Genomic DNA, 26016 nt, shown 5'->3' on the forward strand with positions numbered 1-26016 from the left:
TACCTGTTAGCATATCAGTGGGCTCTATGCAAAAAGTCTATTATATTTCATTACCACATGGAAAAAAATTGCATCAAAATATACACTCTACTCTTCTATATTTGTATGTATGTATATATATTTGTATGTGTCTCTATAACTTTATAGATCACGTGTATTAAAACTTTAATGTTGAATTACGAAGATTTTGGTTTTTCGGATATTACCACAAACAGAAACCCTCCAGAGAGAAACCATCTATGTTCTGTTTTCTTTATAATGTTTTTTATAAACATTTATCTGCGAGATAATAAGGATACCAGTATTTTATATAACAGAAATGCATAAAATGTTTTCTTTACAATGGAATTGTCCGCAAGACACTACTTAAGAGGTTATTTGAATTAAGGCAATAATCTTGCATTCGGAAGATAAGCTGTTTGGCTTACATCTTTATAGAGTTGAGTCTGTTAAAATAGAATTTAATTTAGTTAAGTTTCTTTTATAATAACATTTTAAATTTGCTGCGAGTTGATGTGCTCATGTCAAGACTGTTAGGGGTGTGTGTGTGTGTGTCTGTGTGTGTGTGTGTGTGTCTGTGTGTCTGTGTGTGTGTGTTATAAAGTGCAGCCTTCTGATCAATGCACACTTTTTCCTCCCATTTTCCTAAATACATCATGAAAAAAGGATGAGGTTTCCGCCTTAATTGCTTGTGCCTTTTATTCACATTCCTCTCTCAGCCAGAATTGTGAAAAGAGTGTTAGGAAAAGGCTGCACAATAGAGCTTTTCATTAGGCCCCAGCAAGGCACACAAAGGAAGGCTTTTGGAAGGAGTGAATGCAGGAGTTTAATTTGCAGGTGGAGAGTAGATAAAAGGTGCTGACACCTCTATTCTTCTCTTACTTAGGTGACCCTTACCCTGTTCAGCTGATCCCAACTACCATGGCAGCTGCGGCCGCAGCAGCACCAGGCTTAGGCCCGCTTCAACTGCAGGTAAGTCGGGGAAACAATGCAGAAGAGACAAAGGTTAAGTAAATATCGCAAACAGCTATTATCACGTTAAAGCAAAATAAGGCTAACTAGTGGTATTTGTCTCACACTTTTTTTGTTTGTTTTTGAATTTTCTTGCACCAATCCTCAACCAGAAGCTGAGTAGTCGATTCTTTTAATTTGTAGCCCTGTTTTCTGTCCTACAGATAACTTATTGTTAATTTTTATTGCTGGTATCAGTTACCATAATGGGCTCTGGTTTTGCTTTGATTACTGTGTAAAATAGTTGCATCACAGAATGGTCCTCATCAAGATAAAAAGAACATAAAGTGTCAAAGACATACACTCACAGATACTTATGAATCAAGTCAACTTAACAGAAATTACATTTAAAAAAATGTTCAAGATACACAGTATTGTTGACTCTGTAGGTCTTTTTATTCTCCTACTAATAATGCCAACTCAGTTGGGCAAGCAAAGAGAAGTAAATCAAAAGTGAGCACAACTTTATCCAGACATCCCAATAAAGACTGTTTTAGCCCTGAAGAATACATATTCCCATGTATTCAAGAGTGTCAGTGATAACTTTACCAGATGTCCAAGTGATTTTAGAAATTTTGTGTCTAGAGTTGAAAAGAATATTAATAATATTATATTAAAGGTATCTTTCATTAACTGTTTAAATCTTTGAAACAACATCCTACAAAATCTTCCCTAGCTTCTGTTGTTATGGACATCATAGTTATGCAATTAATGGGGTTAACAGATCATCTAATAATAGAATCAGTCACCCCTGTGAGAAGTTTTATATTTTCCTTTGCCCGAGAGACACAGTATATCTGTAAACCCAGCTATATAAACCCAGTTAAGTTATGCTTAAGAAACTTAACCTGTATGTACAAAAGTGCAGTATCATGATAGATGATCTTAGTCTATAAGGAAAAATAGTTTTATATTGTATCATTCAGAGACAGATATATCTGGCCAGCACAGGGGATTGTCAGAAGACCTGATGGGTTTCTGAAAAACCAGTAGAATCTCACAGGAAGAACACAGGAGGAGCCGAGACACACTGTTTTCTACAGAGGTTAATAACGGTCATTTCTATTCTACCTTTTCCACGAAAAGCTACAGTGTGAGTGAGTGTTTTTTTTAAGTTGGAAGTACCTTGGGAAGTGTTAGAGCCAAGGGCTCAATAAAAGTAGCATAACATTTGTTATCCTTTGAAATGGCATCCGGGAAATAATGACAATATGGGAAAGTGCTTGCAATCGGTAAAACTTTACAAGAGTTGTGAAATTAAAAGAAGAAGGAAGTGTATCCAGAAATATATTTGAATGTGGAAATAGGAGTTTTGGAGATTTCTGATGTCTGTTTTGAAAGCAAGTTAGACATTCTTGTCTCCTTTCACCCTTGGGTTAATTGTGAGAGGAAGCCGGGGCAAGTATGTTTCTCTGTACGATTCTAGTAGAAAGTAGCTTTGTTAGGCAGCCATCCAAACCTCTCTTCTTACAGAGATGGTATTAAGATATTTGAAATTCTGTTATTTCCATCCTTATAATATGTCAGATCTCCTTAAAATACCAAGATCTTAAAAATATTTATTTTCAGAGCAAAGAAATGGCACCAAATGCATTTGCTCTTGCTTTCACTATAATTTGATCTATACATAGAATAAAGCTTTTTTTTTTTTTTTTTTTTATAAGTGACATTGTACCCATTCATATATATGAGTTTTAGTTAGGATCTCAGTAAACTAACACTGTGGCACAGCAGGAAAATTAATAATCCAAAACTCTTGTGGTAAACCATTAGCTACTAGTAAAACACATACGGGGGTACCTGGGTAGCTCAGTTAGTTAAGCATCTGTCTTTGGCTCAGGTCAGGATCTTGCCATTCATGAGTTCTAGCCCCGCATCAGGCTCTGGCCTGACAGTGTGGAGCCTGCTTGGGATTCTTTCTCTCTCTCTCTCTCTCTCTCTCTCTCTCTCTTTCCCTGCCTCTCTCCTACTTGTGCTTTCTCTCCCTCCTCTCTCTCCCTCTCTAAAAATAATTAAGTAAAACTTAAAAAAATAAACACTTATCCATAAACACACATGCAAATTTTTTGCTCATGATTTAAAAATGCTACTCAAATGCAAACACATTTCAAACATATGTCATGGCAGACTATCTGACTTTTCTTTGAAGTGGACTGACTCTCACCTTTGCTAAAGGTTTCTACACCAGCTGATTTGTCGACTCATATTCCTGACACAATAATCACAGGCCCCAACCTTGCATTCTGCGTTCCCCAGAGCTGCAAAGGAGACCTATAATACTCTCCTTCCTCTCGCTTGAGGATAACATCCAAATTTGATTCTTCCCAACAGACCTGGCCGGATGGATCAGAAACAAGCTAACTACCGTACCTAGTCAGAAGTCTTGTCTTAACCCAAATGCCCAACATTTGCCTCAATCTTGTAAACCTATTTCTGAGAAGCTTCATTTCAGTGGGGTGTAATGTTTGAGACAGTTTTAATTTTCTTCAGACTCTGCTTTTATTTATATGCCAGCAGATCTCCATTTCCCAGCCCTTAATAATATCGTTAGTAGACCTCATTCCTTCCAGGTCCTTTTCAATCACTAGGATTCTCTTTCAATAGTCCCAGATTCTTCTGCTAGCTTCTTTGGTAAGGCTTTTGCAAGGAATAACTCGTTTCATTCTTATTACAACACTTTATGTTATGTATAGTTAAGTTGATAAAGAAGAACTGGGTCACAGAGTCCAAAATCCATGACTCTTAAACAATTATATTTGTTTCTCCAAGTACCGGAAACATCTCCCTTTGGAGGCATTGCTCCTCTTAGGACATTTGCTAACTCAGTAACCTGCTAACCAAATTATAACAATATTGCTGATGAATTGGAACTACTACAAATACTCTTTATGCATCACAGGGGTGAAAGAAGTAACCAGATTCATACGGGCAGCTATCTGACTTAGACTGCATCTTTCATCCCTCTTTACACAGACATATGTTAACTCAAGCCCCTCTTTTTGAACATATTGATCTAAGAACGGACACTATAAATATATATGGGGTTGCCTTTGCTTGCCTACCATTTGTGTTTTCTTTTGAGACAGACTTTGCCTGTTATTGTTCATACTCGGATGATAGAATCACAAAACCACGATCTTTCTTAAAGAAAGAATAAAGAAAAGTACAGTTATTTTAAAAGATGAGCAAAGTGATGTGTTTTAAATGCAGCCACTTTAACTTGAATATTATTGCATGTCCCTGGATAAAATAGTGAAGTTCTTGCTGTGTAATAAAATACACCTTACATTTTTAAATCACCTTACTATATACATTAGGAGCAGTTGAAGTAGTCTAAGCATTCTGATGTATTTATTTTTTATACAGAAAAAATAACAATCTGGATTATGTATATATAAAGTATACAAATTAACATGTTGTGGCAAGGTACCACTTTATTTATTTCTTTTATAATGAGATATTTGTCTGTTTCTTCTGCTTTTTAAGTCTTTCCTGCAGCACCTGGGTGGCTCAGTCGGTTGGGCATCCGACTTCGGCTCAGGTCATGATCTCACCGTTAGTGGGTTTGAGCCCCGCGTCGGGCTCTGTGCTGACAGCTCAGAGCCTGCAGCCTGTTTTGGATTCTATGTCTTCCTCTCTCTCTGACCCTCCCTGTCTCTCTCTCTCTCTCTGTCTCTCAGAAATAAATTAAAAACATTAAAAAAAAAAAAGTCTTTCCTGAGCCTCAGATCCATATAGACAACTATTTGTTGAGTGTCAAGAAGAAATTTATAGGTGTTTACAGACAGCATAAGCTGAGTACAAAGTAGAACTTACCAGTTCTCTTTCTTGGCCCAAGACCTGCTCATCCTCTGGTCTTAGCAAATGGCTCCATTCCATCTATTGCTCAAACTGGAACATGAGAGCTATCTTTTTTCCATCTTACCTATTATTTACCCTTCTGTCAGACTACTTTGATTGGTTGCCTAATTTACCACAATACCCCCTAAACTGGTCTTCTGTCTTCATTTTACCCCCTCTAGTGTTCTCTCTACTCTATCAGAAAAATCTTTCTGATCTTAGGAAATCTGATCATATCCTTCTCTTATTTAAAGACCTTAAATGACTCCCTAGTGTTTTCAGGTTATCTGGACCTTTACATGTGGTATTTCCCCTTCCTGGAACCCCATTACCCCACCACCTTTACCAAGCCAACTGCTATTTCCTTCAGGTTACAATTTAAAACATCACTTTCTAAAGGAATATTTCCTTGTCCCCAGGTCTAGATTAATGTAGCTCTTATATGCTTCAAGATCATACTGTATTTCCCTCTCATAGCACTTATAGAAAAAGTTTTAAATTCTACTTTCTGGCTTCTACCAGATGGCAAGATCTATGAAGACAGTGACTCACCATCATTTGCACTTAACCAAGTGCTTGAATTATTTTATGAACTCAATATCTATTATATGAAAGAGTGAAAAATGAATCTTAACATCACACTTATAATAAGTTAGGTATCTATCTTGCTCAAAGAGTTATTCTGCTTTATAATATTGGAATTAAGCTGAATATTAATGATTAGTTTTCAATATAAATTAATTTTCATCCTTTAAGAAAGACAACAGCAAATTACAAACTCCAAAGGCACCATTGGCTCATGGAAGGAAAAAAAAAAAACTAGCATTTTGAATTCAGTGAGATATACATTAAAATTTTATAATAAAAAACCTACTCTCTTTTCACGAAATAACCTTAGGAAAACATTCCATGCCTAGTACCATGGTTATCACTACAATATTTTCCTTACTTGTATTAAAAAAATATTTTTATAACAGTTTTGCTCCATACCACCTTATTCGATCTGCTCCAACTACACTAAAGGCTTTGCTATCCCTTGAGTTGCCCAGGCATGCTCCCAGCTCCCACCTTAGACTTTTAGATTAGCTGTCCCTCTACCTGAAATGCTCTTCCCTCTGCCTGGAAGACTCATTCTCTCACCTCATTGAAGAATCTACTCTAAGACACCTGGTGATTCAGTTGGTTAAGCATCCAACTTCGCCTCAGGTCATGATCTCAGGGGTCCATGTGGTCGAGCCCAGCATCTGGCTCTGTGCTGACAGCGCAGAGCCTGGAACCTGCTTAAGATTCTGTGTCTCCCTCTCTCTTTGCCCCTCCCCTGCTCATGCTCTTTCTCTGTCAAAAATAAGTAAAACTTTTTAAAAAATTTAAAAAACAAGAATCTACTCTAATGACATCTCTCTGAGATACCTACCCTAAATAACCTTTTTAAATCACAAAATAACTCCGCCAGACATTCCACATCTTCTATTTCCCTTATTCTTCTTTTTTTTTTCCTGTAGCACTCGTCATCTTTAAACATACTATAAAACTTACTTATTTTCCTTATTTATTGTCTGTCTGTTCCAAATATTCTGTACGCTTCACCAGAGCAGGGACTGTTATTTTTGTTATTATTGTTCAATAATGTATCTCAAGTGCTCAGATTAATGCCTAGCCAATAGCTGGTGCTCAATATATATTTACAAAATGAAAGAAACTGTCATGAGTTAGGGGTCATAATCATTTTTAATAATATAACAAGACAGGGGCGCCTGGGTGGCTTAGTCGGTTAAGCGTCCGACTTTTCGCTTAGGTCATGATCTCGCGGTTCGTGGGTTCGAGCCCCACGTCGGGCTCTGTGCTGACTGCCAGCTCAGAGCCTGGAGGCTGTTTCAGTCTGTGACTCCCTCTCTCTCTGACCCCCCTCGCTCACGCTGTCTCTCTCTCTCTCTCCTAGAAATAAATAAAACCTTAAAAAAAAAAAAAAAAAGACCTGGGAACTTTATATTTTTCAGCCCCTATTGAAGGTTCTTAGTATATGAGAAATTCCTAACACTATCTCTTCAGTTCCTTCCTTCTTTTATCTCATCATAGCCTTGGGCTGCTGCATAAAGAATGTATTTTAGCATTTCTTCCAGTTTATGTTATTCCTTTAAAGTAATTAGAATTTATACACACAAAACAGACCAAACATCTTAACCTTAGATTATTCTTGTATTGTTTGTGAATGTGTGTACAGAATATACATACTCGTATGTATATGTATGTATAAGAATATGAACTGCTGGAGGTACTTTGACTCAATTATGGCGCACCCTGCCACACAACACTAAAGTAAGTGATTTCTAAATAACAGAAGGGTGTATTATCAAGATAGTAACTATCTAATTAGCAATATCATATTCTGGGTTTACCCTTTTATTTTATTTCCTCCCTTTCCTTTTCTTGTTTTTTTTTTTTTTTTTTTATTTCCTCTTCCTCCTCAAACTACCTGTGTTTTTCTTTCAAGAGCCAAAGATGTTTTTCGTATCCTGATACTGTCTCCTTTTAGAGGATTCATGAACATAGAAAGCTAATATAGCTTCATTTCAGTTTCAAAAAGTGAGGATAATTATTTAAGCCAAATAAAGTTACACTTTGAATCTTTGGGATGTTCGTGACTGAAGAAAATCAGCTAAGTAAGCCATCCATTTCTAATTAATAAAACCAAATAATGGCAACAGTCCATCTGACATTTGTTCCTCATAGTCGTTGTCATTAATTTGCATTTTACTTAATGGGCATCATGAGTTTTTTAATAGTAATAGTTATAATCTAGTGAACTATTTCTATTTTTTAGCTAGGCTTCTAAGATTTGAAATTAGAAGGCAATATTTATTCATTTATTTCTCACTTTATAAATACCGTACTTGTGTTGGCCAAAAGATGGTTGCCACCTGCTCTACCTATAGGAAGCCAAAAATGTCGACTCCAACCAATGATTAATAGTGATAAGCAAAGGAAAAAACATTGAGATTATCCTTGGATGGTAATATTTTACTCAAGCAAGTAGCATTCATTCAAGACATTTTCCTGAATTAATGAAACTTTTTAATGAATTCAGTGGGATCATTTTTTAAATTCATCATGATATTTTTGGAATAAAGCCTCAAACTTTCAAGTTGCCACGATTGAAATCTCATGGGGCTATCATTCCAGTAACCAGTATTATCACTAACATGCATTCTCTGGGGTTGAGAAAATGAGAGATGACACGTGATCATGTTCGAGAATGAATCATACAAAATATCAACGGAAATCAATCTTTCTTCATAGCTATCAGAGGTACATGGAAGTCCTAGTGGAAATGGCTTAGGCTTCTATCTGATAGACAGTAACATCAAGGCAGACATGGATAAAAAACTGAAGTTCATCTTTTTATCAACCTCCTGCCAGTCTCCAAAGGAGGTCAATAATTATGACAGGACACAGATAAATGCTTCATATTTCCCAGAACACTGGAAGTGACTGAGCATGGCTTTATGTGTCTGACCAAGAGAAACATCCAGAAAATCAATAAGGGAGAAATAACCATATGGAGAGGTCTGGATGTGAGGATTTTTTACCTTCTTATTGAAAGAATTAGTTACAAGGATGGTATTCCTCTTTACCTACCTACATACTGTACTATACAGCATAACTTTTAGGTCACTGTCATGTTCATACAGGGTGAAAAATGCTCAACTTCTCATTTCAGCCACAACCCTGGTGTGCTGTGTGCTGTTGGACTTCTGTCTGCATGAGTGAGATTTCTTGCAGGTTAAAAGAGCGAATTCCCTCTTTGCCTCTCCCTTTGACCCTGAGCCTGCAGGGCAGACAGACAGAAGCACACATATGATTAATACAGCACAGCTGCAAGTGTGAGTCATTTGCATATGTATTAATAGAGGCAAAAAACCCAACAATTAAATTATATACAGAGACATCCTGCATACTAAAGAACATATGCAAATAGGCCTGAAAAAGTGCAGCCAGCATTTTCTCTGACTTTTCCAAGCCCATATGGCCTAGACGCCAAACCCAGCAGTGTTCAAGAATCTCCTTTAAGGAAGAACCTGGTAGGAACTACTTCCATACTTATTAACCACCCCTGGGGTTCCCGGGAGCTGTTTTGACATTTGGACAATAAAGACAGTACGAGCAGTGTCTTTTCATGCTATTTCTGTATTTCCTTGTTTCCAGCAGCTTCATGGTGTCTCATTACATGCTAACAGAAACATTAGTACATGTGTGCTTTTCCACGGTACCCATTTTATTGTAATGGCCAATCAAATAAACGCTAAACTTTACATTGTATTTGAAGTCCCATCATCGCCATACACTAAAGTAATACAACTATTCGTCAGTGCCAGATTTTCTGGTCACAAGTCAGTCAGTGTCCATTACTCAATGGCATTCTGTGTTCTCGTAATCAAAATATACTTAGGTTCCTCTGAAATGTTTTGTGACTAATTACCATACATAAAAGGATTTGTGAGGCTCAAGGCCAACAGCAGATCATCCAGTCCTAGGAACAATATCAATGTATTAAAATTTTAAAAAGTGTATAGATTTTTCATTTTTTTGAGAAAAACAAAAACTACTCCATTTTCTAGTCTTGACTATATATATAAGAGAGAGAGAGCAACTAACAGTCTTCAGATTCACAGATCATATTTATATTAGAAATTTATTCTTCAGTTGACCTTATATTATGGGCATTCTTTAATTTATTCAAGGAAACTTTTATGAGGACAAATTCAACATTAGGAGTAGTATTTCACATAATTGCCTTAATAGGACCAATAAGAATCTTGACCCTAAAGAACCCCAATGAAGACAGATGCCTCTTAAGAGGAACAAATACTAAGGTTTGTTGGTATGAGAAAACTGTTGAATATTATCCATTCTTTACCATGGCAAAGTCTCAAAGCCTGCAACTGGAACATGTAAATTGCCTTACCTACAGCTGGTAAACATAGGACAGAAGTCTTTGTAGTTAATTAATTATACTCAGAAAAATTTAGTCTCTCAGCAGGGTATAATTAGAAAACATAAAGACTAAAGCAAAAATTTTTATTATATTAAAACATTATATTTAGATTAATATCTTAAGAAGCACTATTGCTTAATGAGAGGCATTGTAACATAATGGTTAAAAGTATAGTACCTTCAGCCATCCGTGCCTTAAAGAACTGTTATTCTGTTATTCACTAGCTCTGTGACTTTGGGCAAGTTACAGAACTTCTCCATGCCTTATCTTTTTGTCTGTATAATGTGGGCATAAATAATATCTTTTTGAGAGGATTAAATGAGGTAACATATATAAAGTGTGTGGGAGGACATAGTGTTAACTCCTTTTTATCAAATACTATGTGCTAGGTGAGAGTAAATGCTTGGTATTATTAGTTGTTTAATAACTATTATTCATTGAAATTAAAACTATTTAAAAAATTTTTAATGTTTATTTATTTTGAGGGGGGGTGTTGGACAGAGAGAGAAAGGGAGAGAGAAACCCAAGCAGGCTCCACATTGTCAGCATGAAGCTCTATGCGGGACTCGATCCTGTAACCCTGGGATCATGAGCTGAGCCGAAATCAAGAATCTGATGCTTAACCTACTGAGCCACTGAGGAGCTCCTGAAACTATTTATTGCTAAAAGTCCATCTCACAAATTAGAATTTGGAAGACTTATCTTATGAGCATTTACTTTTCAGGTCAGCAGGTAAAGCAAGTTAGTAAAATTTAGGCATATCATCTTATTTATGAGGAAATACTTATATTCCCCTGTGTGGTACATTTTAAGACCCATCACAAGAATCTATGGGTAGCAATGAGTTTACTTATCCCACCAAAATATGAGAGGTTACTTGGAGTATAATGTTCTGCATTTTGCTATTGCTCATTCTTTGTCTCAGTTTTTATATCTATAAAATAAAAATAATGCCTGGGGCACCTGGGTGGCTCAGTGGGTTAAGCATCCAACTTCCGCTCAGGTCATGATCTTGCAGTACCTGAATTGAAGCCCAGCATCTGGCTCTGTGCTGACAGTTCAGAGCCTGGAGACTGCTTCAGAATCTGTGTCTCCCTCTCTCTCTGCCCCTCCCCTAGTCATGCTCATGCGCGCTCGAGCGCTCACTCTCTCTCTCTCTCTCAAAAATAAATAAACATTTAAAAAGTTAAAGAATAAAAATAAAAATGCCTCCTGTTGAGTCCTATTTTTCCATGGGTATAATGCAAATAAATTGTCTCTCTATGAGCTGACCACAACTGTTCTGAATAAATAAATACCTTATACTATTTAAAATGAGTTATTTACATGGATGCCTTTAATATAATATGCATTTTTAGATAAATGATATAAAAGATATTTTCTGGTATCACCCTTCAAAGGTTATATTCCTTTGTTGAGATATATTAATAAAATATTTACTTTTATTCTACTTTTCTGTTGTTTATAGATACTAAACTATTTCCCATATAAATCTTAGAAAATTTAGAAACTTTTTATGACTTTCTTTAAGAAAACAATTCCTATAGTTTCAAACTTTAATGTGGAAGCAAATTATTTTTATAAACCCCACAGTATTCTGAAAATTTTATTTACTCAGCAAATATTTATTCTTTGTAAGCTCTTCAGCTAAGGAATGCAAAGATGAGTCAATTAAGAATTCTTAATGGATTATAGAGGAGCCTGAAATTTAAAAGAATGAATGCAGTGTGAAAGTGGAGTAAAACTTGAAGAAAGTCATAAAACCTCCTGCCCTATGAAGTATATTTGAAGTGGAAAGGACCCCAGAGACCATTCATTGAAAAACGTTATTTCAAACTATTCACAAGAATCCAAGTAGTTTCAAGCACCCCAAACGATACTATTCACTTTTTTATGTGTTATAAATTGAACTATACAGGCTAAGATTGTTTGAATGAAAGAATCTGCTGCTAAAACAAAATTTGAAAACCATTCTTACAGTCCATTTTACTGATGATGCCATTTGGACTCTTAAGTGGTGACCTGGCTAAATCCAATATTAACAGAAGTATACCACCTGGGATCCTAGCAACTGAAAGCTAAATCTAGCTTTCTTCCCATTTTACTATGGTATCCTTAAAAATAAACTCATATATTCATATATATTATTTTTAAGGTTTTTTTTTTTTTGTATAAAGGAAGGAGAAAGATTGCTGTTTTTGCTCTTAGACTATTAAATTAAGGATGAATAAAACAATGGGTAGGATTTGCATATTAGTAACAATGGCAACCTTCTGAATTGCTTTCATTTTGCTGAGTTCAGTGATTGTGCTCTGTGAATTAATTCTTTTGTGAAAAGCTATTGAAAGATCAAGGAATTCAGAAAACAAAACAACAGAGAAGCATGCTGTTTCATATCTATTTGTTCATGGAAGGTTCAAAGTGGGATTGTTTACATCACAAGTCTTGTTGATACTTTATTTGCTTCTTAGAAGAAAGATAGTATTCAAAGATGATTATATAATCATGCAGATAAGATTTTGTAGTCATGAAAGAACTGTTCTGAGAGAGAAAGACCAAGGAGAAAAACCACATTACAATATTGAGCTGTGTATGGTTGGCAAATATCTTCAGGAGACTTGAAAATAGAGCCCTTTTCGCTTCCTTCAGATCAAAAATGTAAGCCAGTCCCATATATTTCAAATATGGTGTTTCCTGTGGAAGTTTCTCAATAATGTCCTGCCAAACTGAGGGGGAGGAGGAGGGAAATGAACCCTTAATTATTTCATATTTCTTAATCCTGACCTTTACCTTAATGTCATACTCCTTCTCTTACCTAGCTACTGTTTGGATAAAGGAAGTAGACAGGAAGAAATGGAGGAATAGATTCAAAGTATGCTCCCAGATGATTTGCTGCATGAGCATTGGGCCAGCATAATTAATGCCTCCAACATGAAAATTACAACAGCAGTCTCTTCCTTTTAGATTATTAGAACTTTTTCAACATAGAATGGAAAAAAAGTACTAGTGATAGTGAAAATTGCAATTACTTCCTTTTAGGAATGAGGCAGAACTATAGCCAGTGTTGTCTATCTATAGTAGTTGTTTTAAGATAACAAGTTTCCATTGGAAATTTATACCATGCCCTACAATTCTGCCACTTCAAATATGTGCACACATTATTTTTTTATATGACTAGTTTCCCTCTAAATTTAGGTCTTTAGTTTTAAAGGAATATTAAGTTATTAAAAATCATACACCTAAACCATTTGATTAATATAGAAGTTATGCCAAGACATTTAACCAAACAAACAATAAAAGCTAAGGCCCTCTGTGTCTTCATTTTTATTCCTTCTTCATTTGATTCATCTTTTTTTTTTTTAAATGTTTTATTTATTTTTGAGTCAGAGAGAGAGCATGAGAGGGAGAGGGGCAGAGAGATAGGGAGACACAGAACCTGAAGTAGGCTCCAGGCTCTGAGCTGTCAGCACAGAGCCCGATGCGGGGCTTGAACCCATGAATGTGAGATCATGACCTGAGCTGAAGGCAGAGACTTAACCGACTGAGCCACCCAGATGCCCCTGATTCACCTTTTAACTGGTTTATTTCCAGAGCAATCTTAAGTTTGGATGTTTTAATGTCACCTTAGACACAAGGTAGCATCAAATACATTATGAAACTATAAAATATCCTGTCACAGATTCAGCCTTTGCATTGTAGCTATTTACTAGTGTATGGGATAGTAATTAGTTAGATGACTTGAATGGCTTTAGCTGTTTTTTCTCCTTTCTGTTAAATGTGTTCCCCAAACTTTATTTAAATATTTTTAAATATTAAAATAAATCTAACAAATAAATAATATGCAAATGGTATCTACTGTGTAATGGGTTATGGGCTTCAGTTTTATGAGAGACCTTGTTTAGGTGTGTCTTTGGTCAAGTTACGCAATACCTCTTAGTCTTAGTTTCTTCACGTGTGAAATTTGCTAATATTGTTTCTACATGGCAAAGCTAGTGTAAAGGCTTAAATGAGATACTACATACAAAATGTTTAGGTCTGCAGCCATACCACACTGAATGCACCTGATCTCGTCTGATCTCAGAAGCTAAGCGGGGCCGGGCCTGGTTAGTAGTTGGATGGGAGACAAAATGTTTAGCATAGCATAAGTAGTCAGCCATCTTTAGCTGCTATCATCCTCATTATTATCACCTAGGTTCAAGTATTTCCAATGGTCAGAAATGAGCCTAACAAATTATTTTGTAATTTAAGTTAGCAAGTAATTGTCTAGGATATAGCAATTATGTCTTACAGTAAGGAGTACGGTTATTGGAGAAATCCATCTTTATCTAAGTATTTGATGCAAGCAGAATGTCTTTATGAAAATAAAATACATTTTCAAAATAAAAACCTTTCTTCTGTGTGTAATACTGCAAGAAATCTATATTTCAGTTCTTCCTAAAAATAAATAGAATCTATCTCTCTAATGTTTTCATTCCACATGAATTACTAGAGCTTTTATGGCACTAACAATCATTTGGGAAAGGAACAATCTTTTCCTTTTGAAGGGCTGTGCTACTGAAAAGTTGTAGTGTTCATTACAATGAAAGAGTTTTACAACATGGATAGTTAGGCATAAGAATAGATAGTTGGGGCATAGCTGATCTAACTATCATGATCCCCCTAGCCACCCATATTGCTCAACAAATAAGGGTTCTAGTCTCAGCCTGCCTTTGTAGCTATGCAGCGTCTGGTCTTGAATCAGTTAATTTACTATGACTCAAGTTTTCTTATTTATAAAGTGCGTATTACTGTCCTACCTCTAGTTGTCCTACCTATATGTAATGGAGGAGGGAAAAAATGAAGCAAAAAAAGCATGAGTGAAAGTAACAGAAATTGCCAGAAGGAAACTTTGCACCTCACAAGTGGACTTCTCTGATTCATGGACACATTTATTCATGTGCTGTCAAGGAAAACATGAGAGAAGGGCAATGAGGCAATTATTGATCTGAGACATTGAAAAGAAATGCTTTAGACACTTGAAAATAATCAAGCTAACTCTGAAGGTCCAATTAAGCAAGAAAGTTTTATTTATTCCTATTATAGCTCCACGGAATGAGAAGAAAGATGAGCAGGTCAGATCAGTGCTAGATCACCCACTAGATAAACTAACAGCATATTTACACACAAGACAAGAAGAACTATCTACAAACAAATAAATAACAATTTCATATGACTTCAATAGCAGCAGTCGGAATACTGTCATTTTTTAATTACACAGCCACAGTGTTTGGACACTTCCAACTTTTTTGTCTTTAGGTTCTAAAATAGGAACCTAGTCCTAAAAATCTACCTTTCTGGGATGCCTGGGTGGCTCAGCCAGGTGAACATCCTACTTTTGATTTCTGCTCAGGTCATGATCTTGTGTTGTATGGGATTGAGCCTCACAGGAATTCTGCTTGGGATTCTCTCTCTTTCTCTCTCTCTCAAAATAAATAAATAAATATTGTTTTTAAAAAGTTGAAAATCGGCCTTTCTGTTCCTGTTTCTTGGAAATCTTTCTCTTTTGTTTTCGCTTTTGTGTCTCTCTTTTTTTCTTCTTCTCTTCATTTAACTTTTCCTCTCAGGGTCTTAGCCACCCTCCTCTGTTAATCCTTCTCGATCTCTTTCTCCCACTCTGATCTTTTCTTCAGGTCTTTTCTCCTCTTCTCATTTATCAAGATCTGAGCCTCTGACTGCCATTTTGTTCTCCCACAACAGTGAAAAACTGAGGAAATTATCTTTTTTGGACGTACTTGCTTCTTGGCTAAACAGTTACAGAAGTAATCTAGATATGAGCAGAGGCATCAGAAATTGGAATTAGGAGTATTCAAATGGCAAGGATGGAAACTATCAGAGGAAAATATAACTGGGCCTTTTTTCTCTTGGTCTAAATAGAATTCATAACATTCTAAATTATCTCAGAAGATCCTACCCTAGTCATCTTCTCTATTAATAAAGCCAAATATGCCAATGATAGAGGCTTCTGTTTAGACCAGAACACCAGCGGTTGAAACAGTCCTGTTTTTACCCACTCTCCCATTAGAATTGGTATATTTTCAAACTATGCTTCCTAGATTGGGAAAGAAACGTGAGTTCTCTTAGAAAGGAAACATGTAGATGTGAAAGCACTGCTCATTATTTTATACTAAGAAAGTACAGCACAATTGGTTTCTTAGCATCAGCAGAAATGGAAAGAACTGCTTTTCACCTTGTTTATTTAATAGTCTACTATCAGTACTTTATACTCCTATTATCTCAAATGGTGGGTGGTAACCCCTGACTAGCTGGTCTCCTGCACACTCAAACCGTTTGTAATTCATTTTTTACACCCATGTGGAGATACTGGAGATACAGAAAGACCAGGTCTGCATTTTATAATGTTTTCAAAAATCTTTATAATCTACAGTGCTAGCAAATTGTCACTTTTTCCTGCTTCTTTCTTGGGACGAAGGGCCCAAGTGTTTAAGAATTATAAGTCAAAGTTGTTGAATAAGATCCTTTTCAGGTTTACATGGTATCTTCTATTTTTTTTTTAATTTCTAAAATGAACATCTTGTAAAAGTGATTGTATTTTGGATTTAAAATTCCATGGGTTTTCACCATCACCACCACTACCACCACCACCAGCACAGCTTCAGCACTCCTTAAATCCTCTTCATGTTTTTGGACACCTGGGAATGGAGTCCTGTCTTCAACTGCCCAAGGAGTTGAAGCCTGGCTCTGACAAGACAGTCAAAGCTAAGAGCAGCAAGCTACCTTCTAGTTCAGCAGGCAGCCTCTGTAAGCCCGCTATTTTTAACATGGCTTTCAGCCCTCTCTGCTATCCTTAATTCCAGCATTTCTTTGTTCATGCTTTGTTCATTTGGTTTTCTTTTTATTTATTTATTTACATTTATTTATTTTGAGAGAAGGAGAGAACATGAGCGACCGGGGAGGGACAGAGAGAGAGAGAGAATCCCAAGCAGCAGTCTCCACGCTGTCAATGCAGAGTCCAATGCAGGACTTAAACTCTTGAACGGTGAGATCATAACCTGAGCCAAAATCAAGAACTGGATGCTTAACCAACTGAACCACCAGGGCACCCCTATTTGGCTTTTTTTTTTTTTTACAGTAACTTCTTAGCTCATTTTGTTGGACTTAAATATTTAATTTCTGTTTTAATTTTTTTTAATTTTGATTGTGGTCCAAGTTTTACTAATTTTTATTAAGCTTCTGAAGATTTACTTTTTGTTATGGTAAAATATACTGAAACATAAACTTTACCATTTTAACAGACTTCAGTGACATGCTACTAGTACATTCATGGTGTTGTAAAGCCATCACCTCTACCCATCTCCACAACCTTTTCGTCATCTCTAACAGAAAGTTCATACCCATTAAATAATAACTCCCGATGTTTTCACCACCACTGCCCCCCTCAGTCTCTGGGAACCACCATTTTACTTTCTGTCTCTATGAATTATCTATTTGAGGTACTTCATGGAAGTGGAATCATACAATGTTTGGTCTTTTGGGTCTGGCATATTCATTTTACATAATGTTTCAAGGTTCATCCATGTTGCAGCATGTCAGAATTTCCTTTTCAGAGCTGAATAACATTCTATTGTTGGTAATGCTGGCTATTGTTTACCCATTCATCCATTGATAGATATCTGGGTTGTTTTCATCTTTTGCTGTTGTAAATAATGTTTCTATACAAATGGATGTACAAAGATCTCTTTTAGTCCCTGCATTCAAACATTTGGGGTGCAATCCTGGATGTGGGATTGCTGCATCATTGAGAATCTTAGGTTTAATTTTTTAAAGAACTGTCATGCTTTCCACACCATTTTACATTTCTACCAGCAAGGAACAGGGTTCCAATTCTGCCACATCCTGGCCAACATTTGTCGTTTTCTGTGGTTTAGCCATTTCATTTCGTTTCATTTTACTAATAGCCATACAAATGGGTGTTAGGTGATACCTCACTGTGGCTTTGGCTTGCATTTCCCCAATGATTAGTAAAATTAAACATCTTTTTATGTGCTTATTGGCCATTTCTATATCGTTAGAGAAATCAGAATATGATCCTTTTTACAAGAACTTCTGGGAATTGATTCTTGGAGAATGTTTGGCTTTTCATTGTCACCACGTTAGGTGAGCCTTTATAATATAAGATATATAATATAATATTTTTTGATTGAAAGATGGATAAATAAATGAATAAAAGAACAGATCCTATTGCCCTTTATCATCCAGAGCATCTGAGTTTTAGGACTAGATTTGCTACATGGGGCAGATTTTTTAACCTTGTTAGGCTACATTTTCTTAATCTATAAACAAGGATAGTAATACCTGAATGGTAGAATTGTTATGCAGATTAAATACTATACATAATGCATTGAAAGCAGTGACATACCAACAGGAAATTAATTTGCTTATAAAGATACCTTAGTGCTTATCATTATCTACTATGTTTAAGTTTTGTAATACTTAAATGCTGATTCTTTATGTTTCTTTGTTCATGCTAGGAGCATCCTCTTAAAGTAATCTAAAATACTTTTTTAAAGTATAAACTTCACAGGAATTAGCTCAATATCTTTCAAGAAATATTTATTGACTAAATTGAAGAATGATGAATGAATGCATATGTATACACACATATGTTCACATATATGTGCATGTGTACACACACGAACACACACAACTTTTTAAGTTGTATTTGGCTCATGTAGATTAAAAGTTTCACTGTGTGGCTTTTCTCATTATTAGTAGCAAATCCAAAATACTATGTTGCCTCCAACTCTATTGGATTGATATTTAAAGAACTGTGAAGTCTGGCAAATTTTAGTTTTGTTTTGATGGCTAAAATAATAAACTGTAGGTAATTCTATCTGACTTTTGCTTCTGAGTTTTTCTGATTAATTCCGTTGAATTAATGACATCATACTTCTTACTTTCTGTTCATAAAATAATAGTGATATTTACTAATTAATGAGGCTGTCATGCGGCATTTATAGAGGCATTTTGTAAACCTTTCGTTAAAATTTGTGGAAGTGTGAAATACTATAGAAGTACAAGATCAATGGTAAGTCTATTTGATGTTGATATACCCTAATGGGTAAAGTTTCCCAATCATATGACCGAGAACACTCCTAAAAACTGTGTTCCCTATGCTAAAGTATTTTTACTTTAAATCAGATTGACTTTATCTTCTCTTTTTCTTCCTTTATCACCCTTTTATTTTCAAACTGGCTGAGATCTGAGGTCAGTGTTCATATACTAATTTCAACCAAACACAGAAGTGTAGGATCAGAAGAGAAATAAGAGATGGTCCAAATACAAAAGAGAAATGTTAGATTTTTTTTAAAAAGCTGATTTGTCACTTCACTCATTGAGTATGAACTGAATAGACTTCTAACCCTTAAAATACTTTTTTTTTCCTCTTTTTATTGCCTGGAATCTTAAGAGCTTTATCATTTGCAGTCATAAAATGAAAATATACACCAAACCCTCAAAGGGCAAGTATGAAATTAAATTATATTTGGGCAGCTGTAACCTTTTAAAACGATCAGATTCCAGTTAATGTATTTCTTCCTGTTCCAAGTGCTGCCATAGTGTTTGATGGTGGGAAGCAGTCCAAAGGGCATTGGGAGATAATAAATTCACTGTAAATTTCACCCCAAGGCATGTCTCGATACACCAAGGCCTCCATTTAGCAAGGCTGACCTAAAACTCTTGTCACATCCAAAGGTCATTTAGGTTGGGGTTGGTGTGTCCCATCTATCTTTCCTTGATGTAAAGAGTGACAGTTGAAACAGGATTGAGCTCATAAACAGTCATCTGAATATGAAAAAGAAGCTGGCTTTGGAGTAGGAAGGGAAAGTGAGGAGAGAACTACCTTTTACAGTAGAGCTGGCAAATGTTGGGTTGACATGATCTGGTAGCTTCTGTTTCAGAACAACTGTTAACTTGAAAGGGGCACTGCTGAATTGGGTAGATGTAGAACATACTCTTCTTTCTTTTATTTATATTTGTTTCCAAAGCCTAGGATAATTTTTAGTAAGTATTTTTTTAAAGAATCTAATATTTCTAACCTCCTTTTACTTTAAGATGCCATTACTCCTTTCCCCCTTTAAATATGTTCTCTTGAGTTAATGTACAAAATGAACCAACGCAGGGGAACACATTAGAAAAACTGTTTTAAAAAAATAAAGCCTAATGTGGTACTGGAAAACAGTGTTTGTTTTTTTCTTCTTTCTATTGCCCTCTCAATTATTATACTTTTGTGGTAAAATATGCATAAAAATAAAATTTATCACCTTAACCATTTTTAAGGGTACAATTTAAAAACATTAAATCCCCTTAGAATGTTATGTAACGATCACCACTATTTACTTTCAGAACTTTCAATCATCCCAAGTGGAAACTCTGTACCCATTAAAAAATAACTCCCCATTCTCCCTTCCCTCAGCCCCTGAAAACTACTTTTTTTTATGTTTTATTTATATTTGAGAGTGAGAGCACGAGTGGGGGAGAGACGGGGGCGTAGGATGGACAGAGGCTCCAAAGCAGGGTCTGCACTGACAGCAGCGAGCCAGATGCAGGGCTTCAGCTTGTGAACCATGTGATCATGAGCCAAAGTCAAATGCTCAACCTACCCAGGTGTCTACCGCTGGTAACTTCTGCTCTACTTTCTGTCTCTGTGAATTTGCCTGTTTACGTAAGTGAAATCATGTGATATTTATCCTTTTGCATCCGGTTTATTGTTTTAAAGGTGTATCCATGTTGTAAGCATGTATCACTCAATCATGTACTTTCAAGGATGACTTCACTTCTTTAAAAGCAATATTCATTTACAAAAATGAAGAATAATGAATATATAAATTCCCAATCATAATAACCACAAGTAACATATAGTGTCACATATGGGGGAATATTAGACAAATACTAGATAGATGGAATGAAAGATTGAAACCTAACAAGTTTTGGGGGAAAATATTTAAAATACTATCATTAAGGCAGAGATCTCTGTTCACTGATGTGTTCTAAGTGTCTAGAACAGTGCTTGGTAAATAATAGGTGCCCAATAAATACTGAATGAAGCAAAAGGCAGGAATGCAGAAGTTAACAATTGTTGACTATTCCTTTGGACTACTTTGATGATATATGCGAAGTGTGTCCTGTGCAATTGAAAAGGAAACTTGCCATGATTAGAAAAACTAATGAGAGTCAAGACACATTGTAAATGCAAGGTACTATTAGAGTGTGTTTCCATTATAGTAATTGATTTAAGAGTAATGTGTAGTTTAGGTAGTGCAAATGGCTCATTTTTAATGTATCTGATTCTTTTTTAAATGATCCAGAAGAACCAAGGTTAGTGAATGTGAATTGAAGCAAAATATAAAGTTTTTAAATATGATTAAATTCTCCATATAAATTATACAGGAAAGAGCAAATATTGAAATAAGGATGAGACTAAGAATGTTGAAAATTATATACCCAGATTTATTCTATAATTGATTTTGAATCAATTTTAAATCATGTAAAAAAGTGATTATGTTAATCTTATTCCATTAAAGGTGGGGTATAGGTGAACCGAACCCTTTCAATCAATTCTCCATATTATAACGAGACTACTCTTGTGGAAATACAAATCTAATTATGTCATTCCTCTTCTTGAACAATCATGGCTTCCTGTCTACCTTTCTGAGCATCTCTCCCACCACACTAGAACCTGACCTGCTTCCAGTACCCTGCGCTTGCCATGATCTCTCCTGCCACTAGCTTTTGTTACTACTACTTTTACCTATTCCATGTCCACAGTCGCATCATCTCATTCTCTGATCCCTAAGTAATCATATTTGTAGAAAAGCCTTTCCTGATCTGTCAGACCGTATCCTAGCTCTCCTACAGCATGCCCTTAAAACACCAGGAATTGAGAAGCGAGACAAACTGAACCTTTTTCTTTACTGGCAGTGGCCAAGAAGAAAGAATAAAAATGCTAGGAAAAATGTCTTCTTGGCTACTTCTCATGTCTTTTCCTGCACTGCATCTGCCATAATACAGTTCTTATCATAAAACCCAGGCTCTGTCAGAAGTACTGTTAGACTTGCCCTCCCTGGGCTTGTCCAACTCTTTGCCCAAAAGACCCAAACCCTACTGTTGTATTTAAATCACCAGAAAAGAGGTTCATAAAGCATTGGGTCAGAGTTATGAACTCTGTAAAGACTTGAATTCTGACCTCAGCTTTTCCTCTTACGTATGTGCCTTTGGACAAATGACTTTTACTCTTCTCTGTGTTTCAGTGGTCTCCTCTGCCAAATAAGAATAGTGTCTACTTCCTAAGGTTCAGAGAGAGACAGCATGGGCCTGGCACACAGAGTCTTATAAGTTTTAGCTATTATGATTATTTTTGCTGCTATTATCATTCTGTGCCCAGATTTCTCTTGGATGTAGACATTTGTGTAGTCACATAACCAACACTAATATAATGCCTATTTTTTCTTAATCATAAAAGTTTACAAGAGAAAAATAAGGAATGAATCCATAGGAAGAAGTCTTTTTCATTTTATTTTAATTTTTTAATATTTTATTTATTTCTGAGAGAGAGAGAGACAGAGAGACAGCATGAGCAGGGGAGGGTCAGAGAGAGACAGAGTCACAGAATCCGAAACAGTTTCCAAGCTCTGAGCTGTCCGTCAGCACAGAGCCCGACGCGGGGCTCGAATCCACAAACCATGAAACCATGACCTAAGCCATAGTCAAATGCCCAACCAACTGAGCCACCCAGGCGCCCCAGAAGTCTTTTTCATTTTAACCCATCATATGTGTTATCTATCAGTACGAGCAGTAAAACAAAACAAATAGAAAAAAATATTAAATGGCTGTCCTTTCTTCAGGGAGAGTAGAGTTCTGTGACTAGTGATGCAAGAAGTTTTTTACTCTTGAAGCCTTTTAACCCCTGGGCTTGTAAACTACCATTGGCTCAGAGCTTAGGGAAAATCCCTGTTTCCATTGGCCAGCAGGTAGGGGAATCCCACTGCAGTAGAGAGAATTCATCACATAACCTTTAAGTTTGGAAAGGCTTTTTTTTTTAGTTTTTATTTTTTTATTTTTCTAGTTTTGAGACAGAGAAACTGCAGGTGGGGAAGGGGCAGAAAGGGAGGGAGAGAAAGAGAATCTGAAGCAGGTTCAGTGCACTGTTCATGCCGAACCCAATGTGGGGCTTGAACTCATGAACCATGAGATCATGACCTGAGCTGAAGTTGGACCCTTAACCAACTAAGCCACCCAGGGACCCTGGAAAGCATTTTTAAATAGTAGCATTGTTACCCACACATAGTCACTTTATATGGCACGTAGTAGAGAGGAAAACTTTAGGGGATACCCAGACTTCTGAAACTACTAGTTGTTTTATCTTTGTCAAGTTTTTGAACCACCCCCACTGAACACACAGACTTGTTATGGTGATCCCTGAAATAGCATGCAGACTTCTAGCAAAGTGAGTGGCACTTCATAGTCACTGAGAAAATCATGGCTCTTGCACTGCCTCTCCCCATATGTGCCAAGTATTTTCAAGCTTCCAGCAAGAATGCAATCTGGAAGAAGGTTTTTTTATAATATACAAAATAATATATAGTCTGATTTAATATGACTTAACACTCAGTTTCTCTTTTTTACTGAAGAAAAATCTTCACCATTTTTAATGTTTTGATTATTATTACATACTGCCCCCAATGTGTTGGGATAAAATGAACAATGATTTCACAATTATGAACTTGGTCAAAGATAAGCATTTGCTTTAGAGGTCTTTCGGATAATATTCAGCTTTCCTACAGTAAACAAAAATATGCGATAACAAGAGAGTTTTTCCCCTTGGTAAACAAGCATTTCTCCTCTTATTGTTACTTTGAAAGGAATTTCAGCAATGCTTTTTCTCCCTATAAATTAAACTAATTAAAGCTATGAGGATAGTCACTGCTATATAAAAGATTTGCAGACCTTTCCAGCCAATGTCCCTTTTACCTTGCCAAATGGAGATGTATTTACTGGTTAGTGACCTCAGGAATAGATGCAGAGCGTTCCTCCTCCCACAGTCACGAGCCGAAAGTCTGGAGTGGCATAAAAAGGGTCAATCGAATAGGTCATACATCATATGGGGAGGCAGATGTTAGAACATATTGTAATGGATTACTGTGCAGTACATGAAGATGGCTTGCGGAGTAGAAAAATAGAGGAGGGAGTGAGAGAAATAGATAAACTATCTGTTGGTGTTTTCTTGCATGACTCTCGCAAATATATCTGGATCTTTAAGGAACGGCTTCAATTGTAAAAGTCAAAGTGTTTTTTTCTAACTGTTCAAGATTTATTGGTGTCTAACAAAACGATGAAAGCTTTCTAAAATCCAGTATATTTGAAGCATCTCTTATTTATCCGCTTCAGTATCTGCCGTGTGACAGAAACAGCTTGAGAGCATCATACCTGTGAAAAAGGTCTTACAATTTAAGTAAGTTCAAATGTGTTCTTTAATTCTTATCAAGATGCCATCTTCACACCCTATCAACACTCCACCCCTCATTGATAGCTCCATATTCCGTCCAAGTATCACACTGAGTGGGACTGAATTCGGAATAAAGTAATAAAGATTGTGTATTATTAACATTTGGTGATAGCACCTTTACTTATATAAAGTTATAGCATCTGTACGTGTATTCATGATAGCTTTTTAATGGTAAAACAGCACTCTAGCCAGACATAATATTTTACTTTTGTATTCCAGCTTTCCCAAGGCGTATCATCCAGGAGTGATCCTTTTAAGGAGGTGTGGGTCATCATAGCAGGTGTCTCTGCCTTGGAGCCCCTCCCAGCCAGCCCCTTGTTTCCTCAGACATCCTTTCCACACAGCTCACCTGTTTTCTCTGAAGGCAGAAAATTCCTTCTCTGAAGTGGATAACTATTTTTCCCTTGTGTCTTGCACCCCTGCCATCTTGAACTCACTTCTAGATGTCAGCTGACCATCCAGCATTTTGGAGGCTTTGTCCACTTAAGTCATTTCCTTGTGTAACCTGCTATTGAAACTCTTCGGTACCAATACCTTCAACTTCTTCATTTGTTTAAATTCTGCACCCTTGACATACTGGCTATTAGTTATCCTCCATTTGGACAAATCTATAGCAAGTCTGAGTTGACTTCCTCTTTCAGTTTGATACATTTCTTTCTTGCCCTCAAGTTTCCTTAGGAATTGTGTCCAAATACAGCAGATTGTGGATCTCTCACATTGTGTATACTTTCTTGAACTTGCTTTTCCAAGTGACTCTAGTTCCTGGTATACCCAGATTGTCACTCCCTTCTCTCCCTTGGGAAAAACTCCCCAACTGGAACTCTATAAACTAGATTAAGTGAAAACCTTCCCACATCCAACTAGGCACCCTCCCTCTCCTCCAATCACCTTCCTCTTTGGACTGTAGGAATGAGGGTGAAGCAGCAAGAGAAATGCTTCACACTCCTTCCCCCACCCCACTTCTAGGGGTTAACCACCAAGGAAGTTAGGAGAGAACTCTAACCATTTGCTCCCTACCCTAAGACTTTCACCCTCACAGACTTGCCCAGGAAAAGAGTCTCAGTCTTGAGAGCCCTAACTGTTGAGTCTTCATTTTTTCCAGAAGTCACCTTAGTGGTTACTAAAGGTCATCAACTTTCAGAGCTCTCTTTACCATGTTAATATTCTTTGATGGGGACAAAGAGCGATTAGTCCTTCACAGCCATCATTGTACTTCTCTATTAGGATTTTTTTTTTTGGAAATTAAGGGATAAAAACTTATCATTATGTAAGTATATAAAAATTACATGAGAGAAAATATGTTTAAATGTATTACTCTTGTATTGTCATTATATTGTTTATCATTATGAACCTTTTCCTAAAAGCTATACGCTGCTATTAAACTGGACCCTCACACAGTTTCTCTGGTAGGTTTTATTCTTTACAATCAAATTTGAATATTAAGAACTCTTATAATGAATAATAAGACAGCTCATTTTCCTATTTTATTTTTTTAAGTTTTTTTTATGTTTATTATTGAGACAGAGAGAAACAGAACATGAGTGGGGGAGGGGCGGAGAGAGAGGGAGACACAGAATACAAAGCAGGCTCCAGGCTCTGAGCTGTCAGCACA

General features: G+C 36.3%; 1 protein-coding gene across 1 annotated transcript in view; it reads left to right on the top strand.

The window, feature by feature from the left end:
• SOX5 (SRY-box transcription factor 5) overlaps nt 1-26016 on the top strand; it is a 349953-nt gene that overhangs the window by 244220 nt on the left and 79717 nt on the right. The window contains exon 7 of the mRNA XM_039238579.1: nt 887-972. Within this exon, the coding sequence (XP_039094510.1) occupies nt 887-972 (86 nt within the window). The remainder of the gene's footprint in view (nt 1-886; nt 973-26016) is intronic.

Source organism: Hyaena hyaena, unplaced genomic scaffold (assembly GCF_003009895.1).
Source record: "Hyaena hyaena isolate Hyena2069 unplaced genomic scaffold, ASM300989v1 scaffold_143, whole genome shotgun sequence".
In the NCBI taxonomy this organism is placed as follows: Eukaryota; Metazoa; Chordata; class Mammalia; order Carnivora; family Hyaenidae; genus Hyaena; species Hyaena hyaena.